The sequence below is a fragment of the Xiphias gladius genome, chromosome 8 (assembly GCF_016859285.1).
Source record: "Xiphias gladius isolate SHS-SW01 ecotype Sanya breed wild chromosome 8, ASM1685928v1, whole genome shotgun sequence".
Taxonomy (NCBI): domain Eukaryota; kingdom Metazoa; phylum Chordata; class Actinopteri; order Istiophoriformes; family Xiphiidae; genus Xiphias; species Xiphias gladius.
Genome location: NC_053407.1, coordinates 26,620,469 through 26,645,093, shown reverse-complemented (window position 1 = coordinate 26,645,093; position 24,625 = coordinate 26,620,469). Strand labels below are relative to the sequence as shown.

The 24,625-nt window shown below is 45.0% G+C and overlaps 1 protein-coding gene across 1 annotated transcript; it reads left to right on the top strand.

Annotated features, from left to right (window-relative positions):
* The first annotated feature begins 2,548 nt into the window (after positions 1 to 2,548).
* Positions 2,549 to 24,603, top strand: slc6a15 (solute carrier family 6 member 15). Its single transcript, XM_040133496.1, has 12 exons — positions 2,549 to 2,680; positions 4,557 to 5,068; positions 11,548 to 11,705; positions 12,535 to 12,661; positions 12,842 to 13,023; positions 18,263 to 18,373; positions 19,662 to 19,903; positions 20,081 to 20,279; positions 20,542 to 20,734; positions 21,825 to 21,984; positions 22,757 to 22,919; positions 24,020 to 24,603. Exons 2-12 carry the CDS (start codon positions 4,768 to 4,770, stop codon positions 24,398 to 24,400), a joined length of 2,217 nt encoding a protein of 738 aa, XP_039989430.1. The 5' UTR covers positions 2,549 to 2,680; positions 4,557 to 4,767; the 3' UTR covers positions 24,401 to 24,603.
* Positions 24,604 to 24,625: the final 22 nt, after the last annotated feature.

The window sequence follows — 24,625 nt, the reverse complement described above, 5'->3', positions numbered from 1 at the left end:
AGGCAAGGCGGGTATTCCTCTCTCTCATATTGAAATATGATTCATCAAAATAAGGCGACCGTAAGCTCGCAGGTGACCAAGGAATTTCAGGTTATGTCACCGTAAAAGTGATTCCTCTTAGGTGGTGTCACTTTCCCTACATTCTGACGAGTAAGGGCCTGTGTGTCGGAGATACTGCACAAAAAGTAAAGGTAACTCTTTATATGGGGCAAGTTAAAGATATTTTTTACGAAAGAAAAGGAAAACAAACATATTTACATGCAAATTTCTTCAACTTTCAAGTGTCTTTATGCCCACATTGTGATTAGATGTAGAGGGTGAGGAGACTGTCTAAGTTGATGGCAGTGAAGGTGATCCATTTCTCCCGTATTCTGGGAAAGTTCTCCCCCTCGTTTCTCAGGTGGAACTTTTTGTCCGGCATGCGGTGAAATTTTACAGAAAATACAGGCAGCTTTTCCTGATAAAACTTCTTCTGTTATCAAACCAAGATACAATATGTTGCCGTCCTTGAAGATTTCGAAACCAGGTTCAGTACGTTTCAAAAAGTTAAAAAAAAAAAAAAACCCTTCAGCTTAACAGTGTCTTTATTTTTTTTTAAATGCCACAGCGGAACGATAAATGGAATGAATTTGTCTTTATATTTTAATGGTATGGGCACATAAATGATAGCACATGTTCTACGTGTACACAGAAAGCGAAATCAAGACAGTTTTGCATTACAGAAGGATTATGTGAAAGTGGCTCGATAAAAGCCTGACCCTGAAACTGCCATGTGATCGGGAGGTGAACGAGTGCACTTATACAGCATATCTCCCTCCAACAACCCAGTGTGAGTCCTCTGAGTCATACCCTTTCATTGTGAGGGTGTAGGTCAGCTTCTCTCTCACTCATCTTTGCCGAATACACTCGCGAACGTAGACTCAAGAGCATAGTTCTGCCTTGGCCATACTGTCATATGAGTAGACGTTAGGCAGAGGAACACATATATCGTAATGTTCACGTGAAAACATTCATTTTATTTAACACAGAGAAGGCAGATCCATAGTTTCTACACTGATTCTGTCATTAGATTTCAGTCTTTATTATATGTCAACTTTGCCAGACGAAAGCGACGGAATCAGTGAAACAATCCAACAAGCACCAACGCCGTGTCTTGTTGGTTACTCGCTACTTTAGGGTACTTTTTTTTTCCGCGGTCGCCAGCAGTGTTCAAATCCCCTACCTGAGTAAAAGCAGCAATACCACGACGCAAAAAAAATGCTCCAATCCACGTAAAAAGTCTTCCACTGAAGATGTTACTTGACTAAAAGTTCAGGAGGATTATCAACAACATGCACAAGTACAAGAACCTCAAAATTTACTTGCGTAAATGTACTTAGCTACAATCCACCACTGTCCACTTGTTACTTCTGGCTTTGTGATATCTGATTAGGTCTATATTCTTAAAAAGATCATAGTGTAATTATTCACACAGATCATGTGAACAAAATGTCTTCTTTGTTTTATTTATTCATACATACCTATATGCAACCATGTCTCCCAGAAATTAGATTTATGTTTCCCCAATTCCTCTGTGGTGCCAGGGCTGCTATTTCGCCTGTTAGTTATTTCATTTTAATTTTTTTTTTTTTAACTGTACGGACTTATATGCAGTACTCTTTACTTTCTTTGTGTGTACTATACACCGTCTGGTAGCATAAAGCCTGTAGCCTACTGTGTGTGTGTGTGTGTGTGTGGTATTGTCCGGAGAGCAGCCAAATCACAGGACGCTCACTGTGCGACACGGTTCCAGCGGCATTTTTAACGCACAGCACGTTTCTTGTATGAAGCAGAACACTTGTTTATCATATTCGTATAAAATATTCGCCGACATAACGGGTCTTTGCATTATCCAAATATGTTTGAAATAACCCGTATGGCCCACGTATGAAGGAATATTTTTGCGGTTTGGATTTTTTCTTATTTAGAAAAAAAGATTTCTGCCTCGTCTACGCAATAATGTGTGTGGTTGTTTGTTCGTTTGTTTGTTTGTTTATTTATTTTATACGCAACAGCCTGGAAGGTTGCGCGGGTGGATGACGTCCAGAATACCGAAACCAAAACCTCGCTTTTTTTTTTTTTTTTTTTACGGTTTAAAAACCTAAATACCGTCTGTGTTCCGTTATGAAAAGGACTGTCTGATAATAAATCGGTGTAACGTCAAAATGAATAAATGTCCCGTGGAGAAATGAGCGTTTATAAACAGAGGCACATTGAATTCGTCCGTGAGCCAGCCCCCTTCCTTGTAGTAGTGGAGCGTACCAAGTGGAAAGGGGTGGCCACGGAAAAGAAAGACGCTAATTTCGCCATAAATATGAATTATTTCAAAACGTCTAATATTCAGCGCCGTACGGTAGAGCGATAGAATTCGCATGCGACGAGATATTGCGAGGAGAAAGCGCGAGAAACCGGTCCGGTACCTGCGCGTCGCGGGCGGAGCGCCCCCACCCCTACCCCCTAGGCGTGCGGTGCGTCTGGCTGATATCTAGAGAAGTCTCGGAGCCGGAGTCTGAGGCAGCACACACCGGCCGCAGTGGTTGACATAGAAACAAGTGATAATGTCTGCCCCGTGCATGTGCTCTCACAATTTCATTCCTTGAGACGCAGCATTTCGGAAAAGGACGCCGGTTATTCCTCACAGGTGAGTACCCACCCGCCCGCCGCGGCATCCTCATCGGGGGTCGCCAGGCTTATTGATAAAGGCATATGGCATTGCGCGCGTGTGTGTGTGTGTGTGTGTGTGCGCGCGCGGGCGCGTGCGTGCGTGCGTGTTTGCGTGCGCCCGCGCCCCAGAGAGGCTGACTGATGTACCAGTGCGCAGGATGTGGCACGGCCAGTGGATGATGAAACGCCTCACATGGATGCCATGAAGACTGGGCGGGAGGGAGGACATTAATTTATGCGCATTCCTCAGAGAACAAATTGTGCCCGGGTAGAACAACGAGCCACATGGCACCGGTGTGACTTGTTGGGTTGATTATCTTTTTATATATATATTTTTTTAATTTTTTTCTTCCCTCTGTTGTGCGTGTGTGTGTGTTTTCAATTCCTTTCTCCATCCGCATTTTTTTTTTTTTTTTGCCCTTTGTTTGACTCATCTTTCCCGATAAGCGTTTTTTTTTTTTTTTTTTTTTTAACCTTTGCGCGCTCACTCATCCTCGGCCCTAGACACGGCCGCGCCGTCCTTTCCCCCCGCAATAACTGCGATGCCGTTTGTTATCACGGTCTCCGTGATAACTGCGGTGAAGGTTACTCAGCATCCGCGGTCCGCTCGGCTGCCGTGTTGCGTCCGCCGGATGATTAGAAACGACGGCCTCCGCCTCACACAAACCAGGCTAATCTGCAAGCAGTAAAAAAAAAAAAGGAAATCTATTAATCACTTAATCCGCTGGTCGGCACCAGGCGGGATGGCTGCGCTGGCGATGGGTTCCGACGAAATTCTTTAAGCGTGAGAAATTGGAAAAAATGAAAAAACAAAAAACAAAAAAAAAAACCAAGACGCCCTGAGGATGCTGAAATTCAAAAGATAAAAACATGCTGCGCACCTCAGCCCGCCCTCAGGGTGGATAGAGTCCACACCCTTGAATGGGTTCCAGCGCTATTTATAATAGAAAATCCTACTAAGTGTCATTACATGTGCGTTTAACGACACGGCTGCCCCCCCCCCCCCCCCGCACATTTTTCATCCAGGGACAACTTCCGCGTGTCTGCCCACATACTCAGTATTTTGATCTCGAAAGTTGATATCCTTTCCCATTTGAGGGCTTCCCCCGTCCCCGACAGCTGCGGAGAAAAAGTAGTGTTTGGGTTCGTATGCAAATGGCCTCCTCCCTTCAATTATTCAAGGGGGCCGGAGACCTGATAGTCCCCGCACCGCGACCCGTCACTCTCTCAGTCACCGTCCACAACCAGGCTAATGTTTCCAGGCCTCTTGTTTTTTTTTTTTTTTTTTCCCCACTTTTTCCAGAACACTGACTTACACTAAAATGATCCCCATTCACTGATTTTTCTGCCCCAGCCATGTGATTTCCATGTGAGAAATAGCTTTATGGACCTATCCAGTCAGATAAGATGGTGTGGAAGAAATAGGAAGAGTAAAACTGGGATTTATTTTCTGCAGAACAAAAAGTACGATTAAAATCAGACTGACACATCTCAATAATCAGGTTGTCTCTTTGGCATGTGCTGTGCGTTTGGGTTTAATTTCCATTTCAAAGCTCTGAGAGGGGGTCGTCGCTCTCGTCGTCATTTGACAAAGTTGGCAGGTTTTGGTTACGCAAAGTTCGTTCGGAGCGAAAAAACCGGCAGTCGGCAACCTAGGGAGGGAAGTGAAACGCTGAAACTGGAGACACGCACCTCGCTCGACTACACTGACGACTAGACTCTTAAGCAGCGACTCGTCAAAGGTGGTCGCGCCAGTGCCGTGTCGATGACAAAGCACTGGCGCAGCCTCTTTCAGAGTATTTCACTTTTAATTGCTGTTTACTCACTTCAGTGTTTCCTTTCCTGTGCCACAGACACTTGGTGATAATGAAGAAATAAACCACTTCATCACTCAACCTCTACAAACTGTCTTAAACCCCACGGGCCCTTGAACCCAAACACCATCAAACTTGTAGCCGGGTAAAGACAACGTTACAAAAGTGACTCTTCACAGACGCCCGCCCTGCCCTTCCAGCCCGCCAACCGAAAAGACTTTCCACCCTTCGCCCCTGATTGCTTTATCAAATGCCCAAAAACAGCAAGGCCGTCAAGAGAGAGCTTGACGACGATGTCACAGAGTCTGTCAAAGACCTGCTTTCCAACGAGGACGCCTGCGACGATTCCTTCAAGAAGAGCTCGCTGATCGTCAACAACCATGAAGGGGAAGGGAAAGAGTGCGATGTGGAGGAAGGGGGCTCGGATGGCGAGGAGGAGGAGCGCCCGGCCTGGAACAGCAAGCTCCAGTACATCCTGGCCCAGGTTGGCTTCTCTGTAGGCCTGGGTAACGTCTGGAGGTTCCCCTACCTGTGTCAGAAGAACGGAGGGGGTGAGTTACCGTCGGCAGTCCTCATTCGCAGTCTCACTTTGCACATTGCAGCTGACAACCGCATACACAAAAGGGAGCGGGCAACCAGGGGTTGTGACTCTGGCACTCGGCTCTTTGGGGGCCATCTTGGCAAATCTGGAAGTGGTTCCAGACGCTTGGCTTTCTCAGCACCTTGCTAGCATAGTTGTAAGTTTTCAGCCTGTCACGTGTGACCGTCCCAGTCACAGTGCTGGTAACGTTGGAGGAGAGCTGCAAAACTGTCAGTAAGATTAAATGTCCTTGTCTGAGAATAAGTAATAATAATTAATGTCGCCTCATAATGAATGATGGGGGATCACCATTTCTTATTTCATGGGCTATTTGGGATTTTTGTGAAAATGCATAGAACAATATATTATATATGATAATGATAATAATAATAAACGCAGCATTCAAATACTGATTTGGGGCCGTCGATTACCATGGCAACAGTAGAAAGCGTCGAGGCATTTGGGCTAGCCCTGCCGTGCACCAACAGCTACGGCAAGAGGAGCAGGTCAAAATTGCGCAGGGAAGTTTGTCCGTAGACTGTGGTAGATATTTAGAACGAACATTTGGAGTAATAATTTTTACAGATCGCTTTAGCTTCGTTTCCTACAAATAGGTTTGGCTGATTCGGGGATTCGTTTAAAACTTGTCTGAGCATCCGACTGCTCAAGTTTCTCCGTCCCATCAGGAACACAATCTCACCACCGACAGAAATGATGCCTAAAGCTACGAAAATGAAATCCCCCATCGTCATTAACCAGAAGTACCCTATACACGAGTTTACATGGAAAAGTAGCATCAAAAACAGTGGTGAACTAGGAAATACTGCTCCAGGATCTAAGGCTCGTGGGTGGGAGATAAGTGAAGCTCTGGAAACAGAAGACGACCATACTTGTAGTTTCTGAGGGTGTAGAGATGGCACGTCTGTATGTTTCATTTGTTATTACAGAGGACAGACAAGGACTGAAGAAAGCATCTGTGTGGTTTGCCTCTATGCCCGTGTGGATAGTAAAGAACTAGACAGATAAATCTGCCTGGAATCGTCCATCCATACTCAGAAACCAGAAGTATAGTCTTCCTCTTTTTGCTCTTTTAATCTTTGTAAATAGTGTGATTGTGTATCTGAATGACATTTACGTCTCAACTTCGCAAAACGATCATGGAGCTTTTATTGTGACACTGTGTTTATGCTTCACAACGTGGGCACAAGGTCCTGTCGAAACGTCTGCTCACTATTAAAACGTTCGTCGATAGAGTGCGACAGTCAATACCACAGAGTCCTTAAAATACACGCATTATTTATGCCCGTGACCCCTGCGTGAATTTCTGTGTCCGAAATTTGCCACGTGAAGAAAAAGAGCGTTGTGAGAAAGATCAGCCAAACTCCGCTAAGAAGTCAAAATTTACCATCAGTCTACGACACTCGGACGCAAAAAACACTCCCCATGATTAGTCCTTAAAATGCACGTCCAGAACCAGCATGTACCAAACAGATACATGTACTGTATAATTTATCTGTGTAAGCGCAGTACTGCTGCCCGCTTCATTTTAAGTGCGTGTAAGAAAGACGGAGAAACAGAGCGCTTCCAATTTTGGACTCGTCTGTCGAAAGCAGACTGATCAGTGACCTTCAGGATCGACATACGAGCCACGTGACCGTCCTCGTCTCCGTCGTCGTGCGGTCTGCAGCGTTTGGGCAGACTGTAACCCAGCGACACTGCTGTCAACGCGCGGGAAATCATTGCGCGGGCAGCTCCGATGCTCTCGGTTGGAGGCTAATAATGACAACATTCAACGCCGCTGCAGTCAAAACCACACGCCCCACAACTGCCATACGCGCTTACTCGAGCGGCGCCCGATGAGGACTCGCTGCAGGATTTATACCCCTAATGTGTATGCGCTCCGGGGAGGTGATAAGGCGCTGCGCGTCCCACCTGCAGATTATGTAAAGCCACTGACTGCCCTCGAGAAAGCGGATTAAACGAAACCGTCTCAGAGAGGCTGGCCGGGACAGGAGAGAAACCCTCAATCCAGGACAGTGCCTCAATGGGCTTCACACACGCACACCAACAATGGTTTCTGATCTAGTTAAGTCTCTCCAAAAAATACCCGTAGCACATCCAGAATATGGTGTAGAATAGGTTGTTTAAGACCGATCTTTATATTCCGCCTTCTCTTGACTTTTCGTCATTACACACAGTATTATATTATTATCGTATTATAATCACAAGTCTAGGGGCATGCGTAGTAGGTGGTATGCCGTGGGGCCGGACTGCGTATGTGCATATATCGTGACGATGTGATCCTGTTGTGTTAGACTTCTACAGAATCGCAAATGTCTTTCTTAACTAAACGGATCGTTAAAAGGTTTAAATACTCGACGGTTTCTGTCCCTTGTGAAGCGTAACAGTGCATAGATTTGCCGTCATATGATGTAGGTTGGTATCAGGGGAATGTTAGCATTGTGATACTGACCTCTAGCCACGTCAACCAGCCCTAGTATGAGTTTTGGCCCTGAAACCGTCCCAAGTCTTTGTTTATGCATTATGTGTTATGTAATCCCATCTGGGTTTGGACACGCTAACATACGCACGCACACGCACACACACACACACACACACACATGCACTCGTGTGCGCGTGAACACAAATGGGTTAAAGAGATCATTTATTCTTGTGAACATTTCCAGTGACAAAACGAATGGAAATTTCTGTTCATCAGTGGAAATGACAAACTCAACAATAGGGCCGTAATCTAATTATTTAATACTTATGTAGTAAATCCAGAACACAGTAAGAAATCAAGGGGAAAAAAACAGTCTTAGAAAATGGACCCTTTGTAATTAAAAGTACAATATCAAGTCTTTACATCGTTCCAAACGAAAGGTGGAGGGTAGGTGAGATATTGATCGGGGAGAAGGTCAGAGGACCGGGAGTCAGGGAGGGCATCTTGGTAGAGTACAGTTTGAAAGACATAGGAGGTCCAGCTCTGTGTGTGTGTGTTTGTGTACTTATATTACTAATGTTGTTGGAACACAAATCTGTTTACACAGTCACACTGTGGGGACAAAGACCAAGTCCTCGTAAGCTAACTCTTTCAGTTTCAGGGTGAAGACGTGGTTTCACGTTGAGATAAGGTCGGGTTCAGGTCTGGGAAGGAATGATTTAGAAATGAATGTATGTCAGCGTCGCCCCCTCTGAAGTGACGGAGACATGACGGTGTATGTAAACCCATACGGCGAATCATGTTCCTATCATGTTCTGTGTTCGTGTACAGAATTTGCACAAGATCCATCTGTTGGTATCTGTTAAACTGTCTGTGTGTGTGTGTGTGTGTGTCTGTGTGTGTGTTTTGTGTATGTTAGGGGCGGTTCAGCTCAAATCACGACCTCTCTTTTCCACCCTGTCGTGTTTTCAGGTCTGTTTTGAACAGTCTCTGGTCACCCTGCTGTGTTCAGGGTGACCAGAGGCTGTAATTAGATTAAAATATCAGATCTGGGGCTGGGGCAGGTCTGTGTGTGTGTGTGTGTGTGTGTGTGAGAGAGAGAGAGAAAGACGGAGTGAGTGTGTTTTTGTATGTGTGTGCGCTTTATCTACATCTTTTCTCCACCAACAGCAGGAACCTCTGTGCATTGTGTGTCATGCGTATGCCTCATCGCCTTTCATCTGCTTACCGTATATTTCCTTTTAAGGCAGTGTGGTGAGCACAGAGGGGCCTTTTTGCACTCTGAGTCCGCTGCAGTGCCTTAAAAAAAAAAAAGAAAAGAAAAAAGGATTATACTGATTAATCTGTTGATTACGTTAAATGCTTTGATTACAGAATGTCAGAAAGTAGTGAAAAGTGCCAGTTACAATTTCCCAGGGCCCCTGTCGACACATAAATTGTGTGTTTTCTCCGACCAACTGTGCAAAAAAAGAAGAAAAATTCAGTTTACTGTCGTTAGTGAAAAAGTGAAACGACAACAAGCTGGAGCACAAGGCAAAGGCCCGCTACACGCAAATATGCGTATTTTTCCCCCCCATGTTTGTACAGTAGTTTGAATTCTCAATAAAAAGTAAGAGCCCTGCTGAATTCTAAATAGATTCATAGTAATGTCTGTTCGCTCTGTTCGGCTTCTCATGTCAAACGAAAAACATCTTGTGGAAAGGCATAGTCATATCCTGCCAAGTCAGGTTTAAAAAAACAAAAACAAAGCAGTATCGCTTTGACATCGGTTACCTTCTTGTCAAGTGACAACCAGGCCTCATCCAGATATGACTGTGCTCTTTTAGCCACGTGACCTGCCTAGTATCCATTTTTGCGGTTTGGAGAGAATTGTGCTGACACCTACTCGACGGATGGCCGTGAAATTTGCCCTGCGATTGGGTTTCGAGCAAGCTGCAGCGTCTTTCGGTGATCCCCTGGCTTTGAAATTCGTTAGTTGTTCATTAATTTGGTTTATGACCGAAACCCCGCAAAGCTACGAATGTTAATCAGCAAATGTCAGCGTGCAGACACGCTAAGCTAAGATGGTAAGATTATACCCAGCATCAGTAAAAAAACAATCCACAATGTTGCAAACTGGCCCTTAGAGTTTTGGCAGTGGCTTTGTCATTTTTAGTGCACACATGCGTCTGAGCTTGCAGCCGGAACATCCTGGCAACACCCTCGAGTCAAAACTTGCAAGTTTTGACTCGTTTTTTCAGAAACCGATGATTGTAGCTCGATCACACAGCTGGTCAGAGACCTCTGGGCATCATCCTGTGTTTCGTTTCTGCGCTCATTTCTCCTCCGTCCGGTGATAAATCGACTCAAAGACAGTGTTTTCTCCTTGCTTACACCACTCTGCATGCAAATCATCCGCACGCGCATTCTAGTACAGCCAAAAATCAAAAAGCCTAGACTGGATAAACCGGCTCTTTCACCCTCATACTATGAGTGAAGAAAACTATTTTAAGAAAAGATTACATGCACTCTTATCAGGCTTCTCAAAGTGTTTGAATATCCAAGGGAGACTGTCGAATGTTTTAAAAGACAATGGAGACCAAAGGGGGTTTTGATGCTGACTGAAGTCAAAGCCTCTTCCCAGAGTGAACTGTGTACTCATTGAACCAGAATTAGATGTTTTAATATTAGAAACAAGTTAGTATACTGTACACACACACAAACGCGCGCGCGCGCACACACACACACACACACACACATTTACTTCCTTTCTGTGACCACTCCCATCCAAGCCAAACCTGGGCGGGACGGCAGGACTCAGGAAAGGATCTGAATGAACGTCCTGCCAGGTGAAAAAACAATAAACTCTGCTGAAACAGAGATTAAACTAATCTTAAAAACAATACACCCATGGTGGGAGTTTTGATATTGTCATCGGTGACACATAGCAAACACTCCAGTACGTAGAGCTACCAGAGTTATTATTTGATGTTGCGGTTTAGCCTCGGGGGTGAGGGTGGGGTAATCTTTGTTGTGTGGCATCGCTCTTGTTGGACCAAAAATATAACTTCAAAAAGTGTGTTTTCGCTTGTTACTCCAGCAGTGAAACGAGGTAGCGTTTTCTAACGGCTTTTCCTGACTGAGGCTGCTGAAACCTTTAAACACACATAGGGAGCTTTCAATTTCAAGGGAGGAAAAGAGAAAAACCCTCTCCTTTGCATCCCCCCGCATACGCAACGGGAAAATTAGAAGGCGTAATTCTTTTAAAATCTCGTGCCACCGAACACATCTGACCACCGGCCGTTTCTTCGAAACAAGGAGTTTTAGGTCCTCCGCTCCTGTTCCGACCGTCATGTGCCTGGCAGTCTCACCGCTCATGAGTAGTCTGACCATCACAAGAGGCGTGCCCCCCCCCCCGTCACTTACCGCACCACACTATTACAGCCTGTCTTAATGGTAGTCCTTCATCCTGAAACCTTAATTCTAGAGAGGAATGTCATCTTTGTAATGTGCCCCGAAGTAATCCCATAGTAATTTAGGTAATTTCAGACTTCAGTGTCTTTCTCTGGTTTCCTGAATTATTTGATTGCACCACACACCGTGGGGGACGTATTAGGTGGAGACACACAGATGCAGCTCAGCAGATATGTGTGTAGCAATTTGTGTGTTTGTGTGTGTGTGTGTGTGTGTGTGTGTGTGTGTGTGTATTTGTATAAGAGAAATAGTTAGACAGATACTGTCTCATTGGGGCTGCTGTGTTGTTTTATGTACTTTTATGCAAATGTGTCACCAGCGGGGGGGTCATTCGGCAGAAGTGTAGTTAGAGTCCAGGAGGCCGCTGTGTTTGTGTGCAGCATGTGTGAGATAGGCAGATCAAAACTGCTTTAAAAAAAAAAAAAATCCAGTTTGTGTACATGTGCTTGTAGGCGGCTCACGGGAATTGAAATGGTGTCACCTCACAGTTGTCCGTTTCCCCTCCTCGCGTGTCCTTCACCTAACTTGCTTGTCTGTAATGTTTGGGCTGGCAGGAGCGTACCTGGTGCCCTATTTCATCCTGCTGGTATTGATTGGCATCCCGCTGTTCTTCCTGGAACTCGCCGTGGGACAGCGGATCCGCAGGGGCAGCATTGGGGTGTGGAACTACATCAGCCCTCGGCTAGGGGGCCTCGGCTTTGCCAGCTGCGTGGTGAGTCTGACACTGGGTTCTGCATTAGGTCTACCAGTGTACATCCATAGTGTAGCAGTGGTATGAACGTTAGACGAGAGTAGGGTTGAAAGAATAGTAAGTACTCATTATGTGACGTTAACGAATGAAATATAAGTAAGAGTAAAATATTAAAATACATCAGGCAATATTTGAAAAAATTAAATTCAGACTTCCAAAATTTGCACTTTTATTACCTAAGTTGATTTGATAGTTCATTTTAAAATGAAACACGTGAGGGATTTTTTTTTGGAACAAATACTGTATGTTGAAAATTTAAAAAAAATAAAATTAAATAAAATTAAATTTGTAACCAGAAACCAATTTATGGCATCTCTGGTGTGTCATAAATCCTTCTTGTGGAAAACGAGCTGGTACAGAGGAGGTGATGTGGTTTCTTTTTCCAGCAGCAGCAATAGCTGTTTTTTTTTTTGTTTTTGTTTTTTTTATATATATAACGAAAAACAACCGCAACTGCAAAATAGTGCAAGATCCGTCAAACTTCAACTTTAAGTCACAAATGAACGGGACAAAAGGATACCGTACATCGGCCATTCATGGGTGTCTAGGTAACTGAAAAACGAAAGGGACACTTCTTCAGTACTGGTGGGGGTCTGTGTCACTCTTCACCCAGAAATGAAAGGTGCCCTCTTGTTGCAACGAGAGGAAAACCAAGGTCATTTTTGGCGCCGTATGTGGTGATGTGAGGCTATGACGACATGACTTATACAGCTGTTCTAAGAAAAATAAATCCTATTCCCCGTTTTTTGGTTTTGTGAGTCTGAGGTTAACTTGGCTCTTTTGCCTGTAGGTGTGCTTCTTTGTGGCTCTCTACTACAATGTCATCATCAGCTGGAGTCTCTTCTACTTCTCCCAGTCCTTCCAGCAACCTCTGCCATGGCATGAGTGTCCACTCGTCAAGAACAAGACCAGTACATGTAAGACACAATCAGACATATTGAAACCAGATTCACTAACCAGTTAACTGGCACCGTCTACAGTCTAGCGTTCAACTCCCTAAATGTGCTCATTCTGTAAAACACAGACACCGCAGTTCATTTTAGCAAAGACGTACACAACGGGACTGAGGTTCAACTCGTACCTTTTTTTGTCCACAGATGTGGTGCCGGAGTGTGAGAAGAGCTCGGCCACCACCTACTACTGGTACCGCGAGGCCCTGGACATCTCTAACAGCATCTCCGAGGGTGGAGGACTCAACTGGAAGATGACGGTGTGCCTGCTGGTCGCCTGGTCCATGGTTTGCCTCGCCATGATCAAGGGAATCCAGTCCTCTGGGAAGGTAAGGCCACATTGGATTTCTGTTAGCATATTTAGTTCCCTCAGTGGTTTTCTGCAGCCATTGCTCTTGCACCGCCTTGGGTTTCCACCGGCAAAAATAATTGGAGAAAAAAGTTATTTTAACAGGTAGGGAGTAGGGCAGAAGAGGAGACGGTGCGTGAGAGCAAGAGGCGAAGGGAACAAAGGGAAATGGCCGAGTACAGTTGCCTTGCAATCCTGGCAGCTTGGCCTTGATAACTGCTCAAATATAACTCTTGTACCCTGTAAAACGGGGAACAGTGACAGAAACAAAAGGCCATTTCTTGCCAAGTGTTTTGAAAATCCTCTCACACATAATTAGCTCACTTTAAAGTGGAGGCTTATAGAGGGCAAACTGTATGGGCGCCTGGTGTAAAGACACTGCTGGGTGACTACCGTAATGTGACTTGGCAAATTTTTCTAATGAAACAATCCCAGATGTGATCCTGGGAGCTCATGTGATCTTGTGTGGGATTTCTGCCTCAGCTTACTTTAGCTTAATGAGGCAAAGCTGACAGTAGCGTGACTAGCATCCGGAAGGATTAGCCCACTGGCTAAAGGTTGGCGTTTGCTTGCAAACTCACCCCACTCCTCCTCTCTTTTTACAGGTGATTTTTTTATCATTCCACGCTTTGTCATATCATATGACAAGCATTAGCTGGTGTACTTCCAAGGTCAAGTCTGTGCTAATTGGAAAAAATGGTCGCACCTTTTAACGTTCCCAGAGTAAGCTTTGATGCAGAAGTTATTTGATTTTGGTATTATCCCCACTTCTTATGTTAGGCATGGGCTTGGTTGCAGCAAAGTGTGGGGTCAAAGTTAATACAGTATATTTCAGGGATAACTTTTTTTTTGTCTGCAGTAGAGTAAGGTCTTCTTGAACTTCATTCATGAGCTTGAGTGAGCTTAACTCAATGAAACAGGTCTTTGTAACAGAGTCAAAGTTATGGAGAATTAACACTCAACTCTACAGCTTTGTTGGGCTTTTTAGCCTCTTATAGCTCATTATTTTGGTTTACAGCACATTTACTGCATGATTTGCTCTCAGCTGCATACGTGGGCAACTGTTTCCAACACAAAGGCGCTGCCAAACCCATTGTATGCATCCCGTCTGGCACTAGACAGACAACTTGGTGGAGACCACCTTGGTGGAACTTACATTCAACAGGAAGCCATAAACATGACTTCAACGGGACGCTCGTGTTGCTCAGTGGCTGCTGGAAGTAAAGTTGGCAGTCATTTGCTAATGTAACGTTAGGCCAGTGAAATGTGGTGGATATGTATCTGACGGCTTGTTCTTATTTTTTCTACCCAATTTATTGCTGCCATCGTTACAAAAAAAAAAAAAAAAAAGAATCGCTCAGTTTCTCGTTACTACAAGAAACTTAATTTTTACAAAATCCATTTCATCGTATAACAAGATAACACATTATTATGACATATTTTCTTGTTACAATACATCACATTATCTCATATCACAAAATGTCCTTGTTATTTCATAAAACCAACAAATCCCATTAAATCTAGCTATTTTCCATATGACGTGATAAGTTGGTGTGTTATACACATATGAGTGATAAACATGATGATTCAGAATCTTGATCTTGATCAAGAAACTTTGTCATTGTAACAAGAAACTGAGTAAAATTTATTTTTTCTCACACTGGCTGCAATACGCTGCTGTAGTTTTCTTGCCCGCTACTGGTAAAAAAAAATTTTTTTTTCCAACATTAAGGAGATGGTCTTTGGATTATTAGAAATTGGGTCAAAAACACTGTAGGTGAAGGGTTTGGCTTTGCAGAAAGTAACAGCCTAGTATATAGTAACTATAGTTTCTTGAGGTAACTATAGTTTCTTGAGGTTGGTGTACGAAATGAGGCTGTCACCAGCTAAATGGGACCCCCCCCCCCCTTTGATCAGGACATTGTCCTTAGCTCCGGTCTTATCCCAGTGGCTGTCTACTGCACACTTGGGCCCACCGAGCCCTTGTCTTTTTCCCCCCGTTCGCCACAACACCCACAGATAAAGCAAGATGAATGCCTCTCAACAGCAGTGGTGCTTTACTCTCGGCCCCTGCCACGGTGATTTGCAATGCTAGACAGTCTCATTTCCCCTGCCTGCAACATCCTGCTGCCTGGCAAGAAATGTCACTGATAACCACAATCACTGTCACAGTGACTATCACAACTGCCACTGTATCAGATGGGCTGTATTGGCATAAATGATGCTTCCAGTCCTTCCACTGCCATCGTGAAAATAAAATGATTTGCTAAAACAAAGATATAAATATGTTTTGTTGTTGATTAAAAAAAAGAAACAACCCATGATTTTTTTGGAAACAGCTGAACAGAAACCGCACAGGCTCCTGGTTAATTGTACAGTTTGAGCCAGATGGTCGTCCTCCAGCTACCCGGTGTGTCTGGACGGCCTTTTGGGTTGGCCAGGGGAGAAATGGGCATGAACTTTCCCTTGAAGGGGCCAGCTCCAAGTGCCTTTGAAGTCTACCCGGCGCTGTGTGCTATAAAAGAATAATAATGCACTCTCCACCCATGCTCACACAAAAGCCTTTTCCAAGGAAAATCCCTACCGCGATCTGCATTTCTGTCCCATTTGTGTGTGTGGGTGGGCGCGAAAAGGGATCGGGCTGTTTTGGTCACCATGGTTACGCGCGCTCCTCTGGCTCGGCTTCATTGTCGGGAGTGTGGCCTGTGGTAGCGGAGAGAGGGGGGGGCTCGCCATTAATTTGGTTAAAATAATGGCGGAAGCCATCGAACGTATCCCGAGCTGCCGAATACCACACAAAGTAAAGTTTGTGATCTTTTAGATGTAAAACAGCCGGCAGTTTACAGGCACATTACGTGTGAAGAATCTCAGCAGTTGAATGCGTTTCTGCCGTTATGGGGAAGTACAGCTTTTTGTATCAGTTTGTGATGGAGAACGGCGCCGCTCTTAGAACGTGACCTTTGAAAGAAGCACCGGCTATCTGCCACTCAAGCAGATACCTGCTTATCGCCGTAGAGAGCCGCCTGTTTGGCTTTGTGGTGACCGAGACCGCCACGGTGTTCCTAAACAAGAGCACTGTGCTGGCAGGTTTAATCAGAAAAAGGGTGGACAAGAGCTGCAGCCGAGAAAAAGTGAAAACGATGTGTGAAGAAATGTATTCCGATTATGACATTTGAGGTTTGACTTTATATTTAGGGATGGTCACCTGACAGGCGTGTAACTGTGTGAGGGCATCAATAAAACTCTAATAATATATAAATACAATTCTATTTGTTGGTTTTAAGTTAGATATGGTGTCCATTTCTTTGGTTGGAAAAAAAAAAAAAAAAGTATTTCACAGCTATAATGCACCGTTTCATAATGAACTATGTTTGTGCCTGTGCTATGTTCAATAGACCCAGCTCTAAGTCATCTCTTTGATAATGAAAGGAAGAACTGGTAGTCAGTGCTGAACGGGAAAGTCCCCCAGTATGCTCAGGTTTCAAAAACTGCACATTATCAGAGCACAAAGTCAGGGAACAAATATCTCATGTATCTCAAAAATACTTGCATCTTGCAGATCAGAGGCCCGGCTATCTGGGAGAAAACGGTTCCGCCTCACAAACCTTAATTTAACCTTCCAACATATGAATGAATCCTGCTCTGATGTAACACTACCACTTTCCCTTTTTTTCCCCCTTTAAGATGTGACATTACACTGTCTCCTTCAGGGCTGAATCACCGACTGCGCATATGATTCAGACCAAAACCGTTTCCTAGTGTCTGCACCCACACCCCGCTGCCAGTCCCGGAAAACCACGTGTCGCAGTGTGGTGGCTGAGTCAGGCCTTCAATCTGGTCTTTTCACCGCCACCTTGTCTATACAGAGGCAAGGGGGGTTAAAAATGTATAGTGTTCAACTAAAAAAAAAAAAAAAAAGTATTTCACAGCTATAATGCACCATTTCATAATGAACTATGTTTGTGCCTGTGCTATGTTCAATAGACCCAGCTCTAAGTCATCTCTTTGATAATGAAAGGAAGAACTGGTAGTCAGTGCTGAACGGGAAAGTCCCCCAGTATGCTCAGGTTTCAAAAACTGCACATTACCAGAGCACAAAGTCAGGGAACAAATATCTCATGTATCTCAAAAATACTTCTGCATCTTGCAGATCAGAGGCCCGGCTATCTGGGAGAAAACGGTTCCGCCTCACAAACCTTAATTTAACCTTCCAACATATGAATGAATCCTGCTCTGATGTAACACTACCACTTTCCCTTTTTTTCCCCCTTTAAGATGTGACATTACACTGTCTCCTTCAGGGCTGAATCACCGACTGCGCATATGATTCAGACCAAAACCGTTTCCTAGTGTCTGCACCCACACCCCGCTGCCAGTCCCGGAAAACCACGTGTCGCAGTGTGGTGGCTGAGTCAGGCCTTCAATCTGGTCTTTTCACCGCCACCTTGTCTATACAGAGGCAAGGGGGGTTAAAAATGTATAGTGTTCAACTAAAAAAAAAAAAAGAGATGTGGGGACCAACGTCTGATTAGCACGATAATGACACAAAGGGTCTTGAAGAGAGGCCCAGCAGCTACCAGTTCTGGCCTGGGGCCCTGCTTGATTTTAGTTAGACGTTTTTCATGCTATATGCTCTTTCAAATTTGTCTTAAGTGTCGTGGTCACAAAAAGTAAAAATGCTACAAAATGCAGCCCAAATTCATCTCTCCGCTGCAAACTTAGATCCGAGACCAAGATATAAATGAGAACCGAAAGAAAGTAGACAGAAGTGCTCAGGGTTCACTCTCTTTTCTGCACGATTTGACGCTGCTGTCGAATTATCCTGACAGTCAGGCAGGAAGGTCATTTATCGTCAGGAAGATTATTTTTACAGTTTTCCAAGGAGAAGCATTTTTTCTGACAAGAACTGAACAGCAGGTATCTTCATCTCATAGCCTCGAACTTTAAAATGCACAAATGGCACAGAATGAGATGCAATGCACATCGAGTCCGTGCTGGACCAGGTAAAACGGAGTCTGACTTGTCCTGAAACTAGGTCATTGGCATTAACAAAAAAAAACAAAAACTGAATTTGTCCTTATTGCTTTAAATTACTGTTTCAGCTATGCATCCATTGCTCCTAATAGTTTTATGTCTTCCTTTATGTCACTCTTTGGAGGAGGGAGAAGGAGAACAGGCTGACTCCTGCCGTTTATTTACAATGATGTGTTTGCTCGCAGGTGATGTACTTCAGCTCCCTGTTCCCATACCTTGTGCTGATCTGCTTCCTGATTCGGGCTCTGCTCCTGAAGGGCTCCGTGGATGGGATTCGACACATGTTCACACCCAAGGTAACGCACGCCTCGGGCCGGCGTTCCCCCGAACTCCCGAGGTGCAGTTGGGAGCATGTTGGGAGGCAAAGGAAGCCACGAGGGAAAACGTTCTTGCCGGTGGAGGGATCTCTTTATTGTTGGTCTTCAACTGACAGTTCTCTTCGTTATGAATTATTCTACCAAATCCTTTTGTCTATAAAATATCAGAAAATAGTGACAAATGCCAATTGCGTTTTGCCAGAGCCCAGGGCCTCATCTTCAAGCGTCTTGTTTTGCCCGACACTCAGTCCAAACCCCGAAGATATTAAGTCCACCACCTCTTTGTATCTGACAAAGAAAAGTATCAAGCTGCGACCAGTGGACGTTTGTCGCGTTTGCTTGCGAAGTTACTAAAAGAATTAATCTAACTATTGTCAAAATAGTTGCTGATTAACACTTTCGGCTCTTCTTGACTGAGCACCAGAGGTGTAGAAATACTGCCGTTCTTACATTTCTTACATTGAATGTTCCCCCACTGAACACTAGGCATGCACACCAGGTTTTTTGTTTTTTTTTGTTTGTTTTTTTTCTGTTTTTTTTTTTATACTTAGCAACCAGCCACTGTTCGATCGAATCCACTCATTGTTTAAGGTGTCTGAAGCCAACAATTAAATCTGCACTGTAATAGGCCGGCTCCTCGGCAGCGACAGGCCAATGGCACCTCGGGTCCGCGGAACCGTGTCACCACGGCAACAGGAGCTGCCGAGGCTTTGTGTGAGCAGCCAGCCGAAGACGCTCAGTCACGGCCGAGCGTGTCTGCCTCGCCGCGACTTCCAACAAGACGTCCTGCCGCCGTCTTCCGTTTGCCCGCAGACATCGTAGTCCCGCCGCGCGCGTGCTCTGCGCTGCGCTCAGGACAGTTTTTGAGACCCTTGTAACAGAAAAACCACCAGGTGATAAGGTGTCGAGATGCCAGCTGCCGTTTGGCAGCACACTGAGAGTCTGCAACGCACAGACTGAAGCAACTGTATGCTCAGGAAGATTAGTAGACCTAAGTTTCAACTTTTAACATTTCAACTTTAACTTCATTGTCCCCAAAAGGTTTTTTTTTGTCTTGCAGCCACACACAGACTTGAGCTTAACAGCATCACAAAACATACAACAAAAATATTCTGTGAACTCTTTCTACCTCAAAACAAACACCTGTATTTTGTATATGTATATATATATATAAAACATACGTGTATATAACAGTGTTCCCTCAATGACACTGCTAAATGTAGACTGTTACTACACCAAGCCAAATCTATCTGCGCTCTGCTTTCAGTTGGAGATCATGTTGGAGGCCAAGGTGTGGCGGGAGGCGGCGACGCAGGTCTTCTTCGCGCTGGGTCTCGGCTTCGGCGGCGTCATCGCCTTCTCCAGCTACAACAAGCGGGACAACAACTGCCACTTTGACGCCGTCTTGGTGTCTTTCATCAATTTCTTCACCTCCGTGCTGGCCACCCTCGTGGTGTTTGCCGTGCTGGGCTTCAAGGCCAACATCATGAACAGCAAATGCGTCGCACTGTGAGTGCAGGCTGACTCTCACATTTAGATATGCATCGTGTTTCCTGTAGACCATCAAGGAGCCGACCTGAAAGCGTATTTTTAATTCTTTCCTCAGAATTGCGGAGTGTGACGTTCGGCTCCCTGATTAAAACCAATCGTTTTAACTGTCAGTAACTTCTGCCTGTTTTTTTTTAGGAACACCAATAAGATTGTGGCGTTGCTGGGTAATGGCATTGAAGAAAGCCTGATCCCCCACCACATCAACCTCACTCAGGTCAGTCAAGTCAGTGCTGAGGACTACAATCTGATGATAGAGATCATCAAAGGGGTGAAGGAGGACGAGTACCAGAAACTGGGACTGGAATCCTGCAGCATTGAGGACGAGCTCAATAAGGTACGTGAGAGACGCACGCCCGAATATTCATTTAGAGGAAAAGCTCGACATTCGTGGAAATATACTTGTTTGTTTTCTTGCTGAGAGTTAATTTGATGCAGGAAATGTGACGCTATCACCAGCAGCCAGTCAGCTTAGCTCAACACGAGGACTGCAAACTCAGGGAAACAGCTAGACCGGCCCTGTCCAAAAGTAACAGAATCCACTAATTAGCACGTTACAGCTCATCTGTCGCTCCTCTTCCTCTCCAACGCCCCGGCAGGCGGTCCAGGGCACGGGCTTGGCCTTCATCGCCTTCACAGAGGCCATGACCCACTTCCCGGCCTCGCCCTTCTGGTCCGTCATGTTCTTCCTCATGCTGGTTAACCTCGGCCTCGGCAGCATGTTCGGCACCATCGAGGGCATCCTCACTCCGCTGATCGACACGTTCAAGGTCCGCAAGGAATTTCTTACAGGTAGGAGACGATGAATAATCAAACATACACCTTCCCCGAAATGCAGTGTAAAGGAATTAATTTGACATCATTCTTAAACTTTACTGTTGTTTCACACTTGGATAAAGCTTTCCGTGCCCCAGCCCGCAATTTTAAGGCATCTTGTCGAGTCCTATAAAGAGTGCGTGATTCTATGAGTCATACAGGACCCAACAAATGATGGAATATGCAGGATGTTTGGAGGCGGTGATGGTTGGAAATCATGCAGAAGTGAGCAGAGGCGAAACTCTTCAACTTCGCCACGGACAGATGGGCTGTCTAATAATATTTTACACATATTTCATGTTTAGAAAAGTTGCCGATTAACAAAGACACTACATTACAGCACATCAAACTTCCAATCCTTTCCCTGCAATTCCATGGCATGTATATTTCAGAAGGACGTACAACTATACGTGTGTTTTCTTTTAAAGAGAAATGTGTATATCATAATGTTATGATGCCAGTACAAAGTCTTAAAGCCTCAGCCACGTGGGCTGAGTATTTTTCTTTCTTTTTTTACGCGCAGCGGCTGCTCGAGTCCGTTCATATTCGTGAACTAAAGCTACCTGTCAGCATAGCTTTACACTGCACTCAGAGACAAAAAAAATAAAATAAAAGCCAGGAGTTAGCTATTCCCACAACAGCAGATGGAAAGAAAAGTTTCAGAAAGTGATTAGACTGCAGTGAACAGATGTGGGTCATCCTGCCGGTCGTTTTTGACTCCGAGGGCTTTAAATGGGTCTCGCTGTACTTAAACATGCTCCCTTTTAGCTTATCTCTACTCCTCTCGTCTGGGTTTGGGTGTAAGTTGGGGGATCATGACCATTATTCAGGTCACGCTGCGAAACATCACCTACATCTACTGTTTTTACCAGCAAAAAAAAAAAAAAAATCCTACGTATGCATGTGTCACTCAAAGGTTGATGCTTTTGATACTTCTTCTTGCACAAGGTCGGAACAATGACCGTTCCCTCCTCACCTGACACTGAATGTGAACCTTGACAGTGACAAGTACTGTGGCATGTCTGCCGGTGTGTACAGTATCTGACTACCTGCGTCTCCCCTGCAGTGGGCTGCTGTGTGTTGGCCTTCTCCATCGGTCTCCTGTTTGTTCAGCGCTCAGGGAACTACTTCGTGGCCATGTTCGACGACTACTCGGCTACTCTGCCTCTGCTCATAGTGGTCGTACTGGAGAACGTGGCCATCGCTTGGTTTTACGGGATTGATAAGTAAGCGCACGACACCGCCGCCTGCCTGTTGTCTTAACTTTGCATGAGTCACTTGTCACTTAAGGGATGCAAAAGTAAGTTGATTACGTATGTGCAGAATCTTTGTAATGCCAATTTAAATCTTTCAACTGAGTAGAAAGCAAAGCTATTATTTCAAATCAAGTTTTTAAAGTGTGTCAAAAAACCTTTCATACTGTATGTGCTGAGATTTATTTTGATTCTGGCCTGAAAAAAAGAAAACTAACCACAGCCACATTTGCATTCTGCATTTTGGCGGTTTTGTCTCCAATATTTCTCAACAATAATTAATACATTAAATAGTTTGGTTTACATATGTCCACTTTTACAGTGACCTAATTTTTGCAAAATGAGAGATATACCTGTGTTTCTGCCTGGTATAAAGACCCGCATACGTTTGAACCAGCTGCACTCGTAGCAGGTTTTGTCCACCTATTTCCACGCGTTGCAAATAAGTTGCATCATTTATATTAAGTCACGGGCTTTGATGGAAACTGTGAATTAGGAGGGGTTAACACAAAACCTTTGCTTGCCAGATACCAGCATTCACGGGGACCAAAAAAGGCTATTTTAGGAAGCCCCTGAGTTGGTGTATTGTTGAAATCAAACTATGTGAATGGAGCCGTAAAGGCAAAACATGAACAGCATGTAAAGGCCATCGGGTTTATGATGAAGAAACGTGAAACTATTGTGAATTCTTTACCACAAACATCCGATCTCAACTCCCGCTGCTTCGCTGCCGCCGCTCTCCCAGGTTCTTTGAAGACCTGAAGGACATGCTGGGCTTCACGCCGTTCCGTTTCTACTACTACATGTGGAAGTACATCACGCCCATCCTGCTGCTGGTTCTCCTGTGCTCCAGCTTCATCCAGCTGACCATGACGCCGCCCAGCTATAGTGCCTGGATACAGGAAGAGGTGAGTCGGCGTTTCCGGCTCGTCCCCCCCCCCCCTCCCGAGACCAGGGATCAGCGGGAGTGGAAGTTCTCCGACTTGTTAAACCTGGAACGAGTAAAAAGCAGATTAAAGGGTTCAAAGTAAATGAGGCAGTAGCTAAAAATGGGGGGAAATGACCGAGTTTTCACTGATAAACACATGTTCATGCATCCTTTACCCCTCGGACAATCAAGAGGATGTGTAGTCTACCACACACACACACACACGTTCAGGCACCCGTTTGATCACATCAAGAGAAAACTAGTCATTTTGAAACCTTGAGTAAGTGGAGCAAAGGGGACTCCTCCATGTGTCCAGTGGGACTAGGACTTCTCAGCTCGCCAAAGCAGCGAATTACAATCTGAGCTAGGCTTCAGCGTGAGCTGGATTTACCTTAACCGACTGAACAGAGTCATCGGTCAACTTTTGTCTTGAAGGGCAGGACTCTCAATGCCCTCAAGTCTCAGTTAAAATTGTCTTGATTCGTAGATTAAAATCAATCTGTAAAATTAAATTCACACAAACAGAATGTGTAACGTCCCCATCACAGCCTCATAGAGTCCAAAGTGACACCCTCATGTTCCTTGTTTTTTCCGACCAAGAGTCTTAAACCCAAACATATTCAACTTACGACGATTATACAGAGGAAAGCGGCAACCCATCACATTCTCGAGGCTGTAAACTAGTGAACAGTGAACGTTGTTTCTGTTGATTTACTCGTCAGCGCTTGTTTTCTTATTTTAGTAGAGACAACTTCTAGACCAGACCAGAACGGATTTAAATTAAATAAAAACCTTACCTTCAGGGGCCATTTTGACACAGCCCTGAACGCGTGCGGCTGTTACTTAGGCCGTCATTTGCTGAGTAAACTGATCACGAGACGAGCCGTGTCGCAATCTGGCTGGTTTTTACCGCCTCTGCCCTTTTTTTTGGGCTGCTGCCCGCTGTCAATGGAACACTAAGAAATTGAAAAAATGACTTCAAATCAGACACCGGTTATCAACACCTAAATCCCTCTTGGCATCTGTCTGCGCTCCATATGTACCTCTGTAGAGCTTAAGCCTTTTTCTTGTGTCCTCCAGGGCAAAGAGCAGACCTTGCACTTCCCTCCGTGGGGCATTGTAGTCTGCATCTCCCTGGTGGTGATGGCCGTCATGCCTGTGCCTGTGGTCTTCGGCCTGCGCTACTTCAACATCATCGACGAGAACACCAGCGGCCTTTCCACCGTGTCCTACAAGAAGGGCCGCATCATCAAAGAGACCGCCCGACCGGGGGAGGACGACGACACCAGCCTGATCCGCGGCAAGTCGCCCAGCGAGGCGCCCTCACCGTTGCCGGGCAACAGCATCTACCGCAAGCAGAGCGGCGGCGGTGGCCCCGATGCGGACACCGCACCCAACGGCCGTTACGGTATTGGTTACTTGATGGCCGACATGCCGGATATGCCCGAGTCAGACTTATAGACTGACTGTAATAGTAAGCCCTGCCCGGCCATACCGGCTGGCCACTCCTCCCCTCCACCCCTCTGCGTGCGTTTAGTTGCCTGTATCATCAATGTATATTTCACTTGTACTGTATATTCCTTGTAGATATCGTAGCTGCTCTCTATTTGTTGTCTCTGAACCTTATATGATTGTCTACCTTAAAAAAAAAAAAAAAAAAAAAAGGTGTGGGGGGAAGAAAAAAAA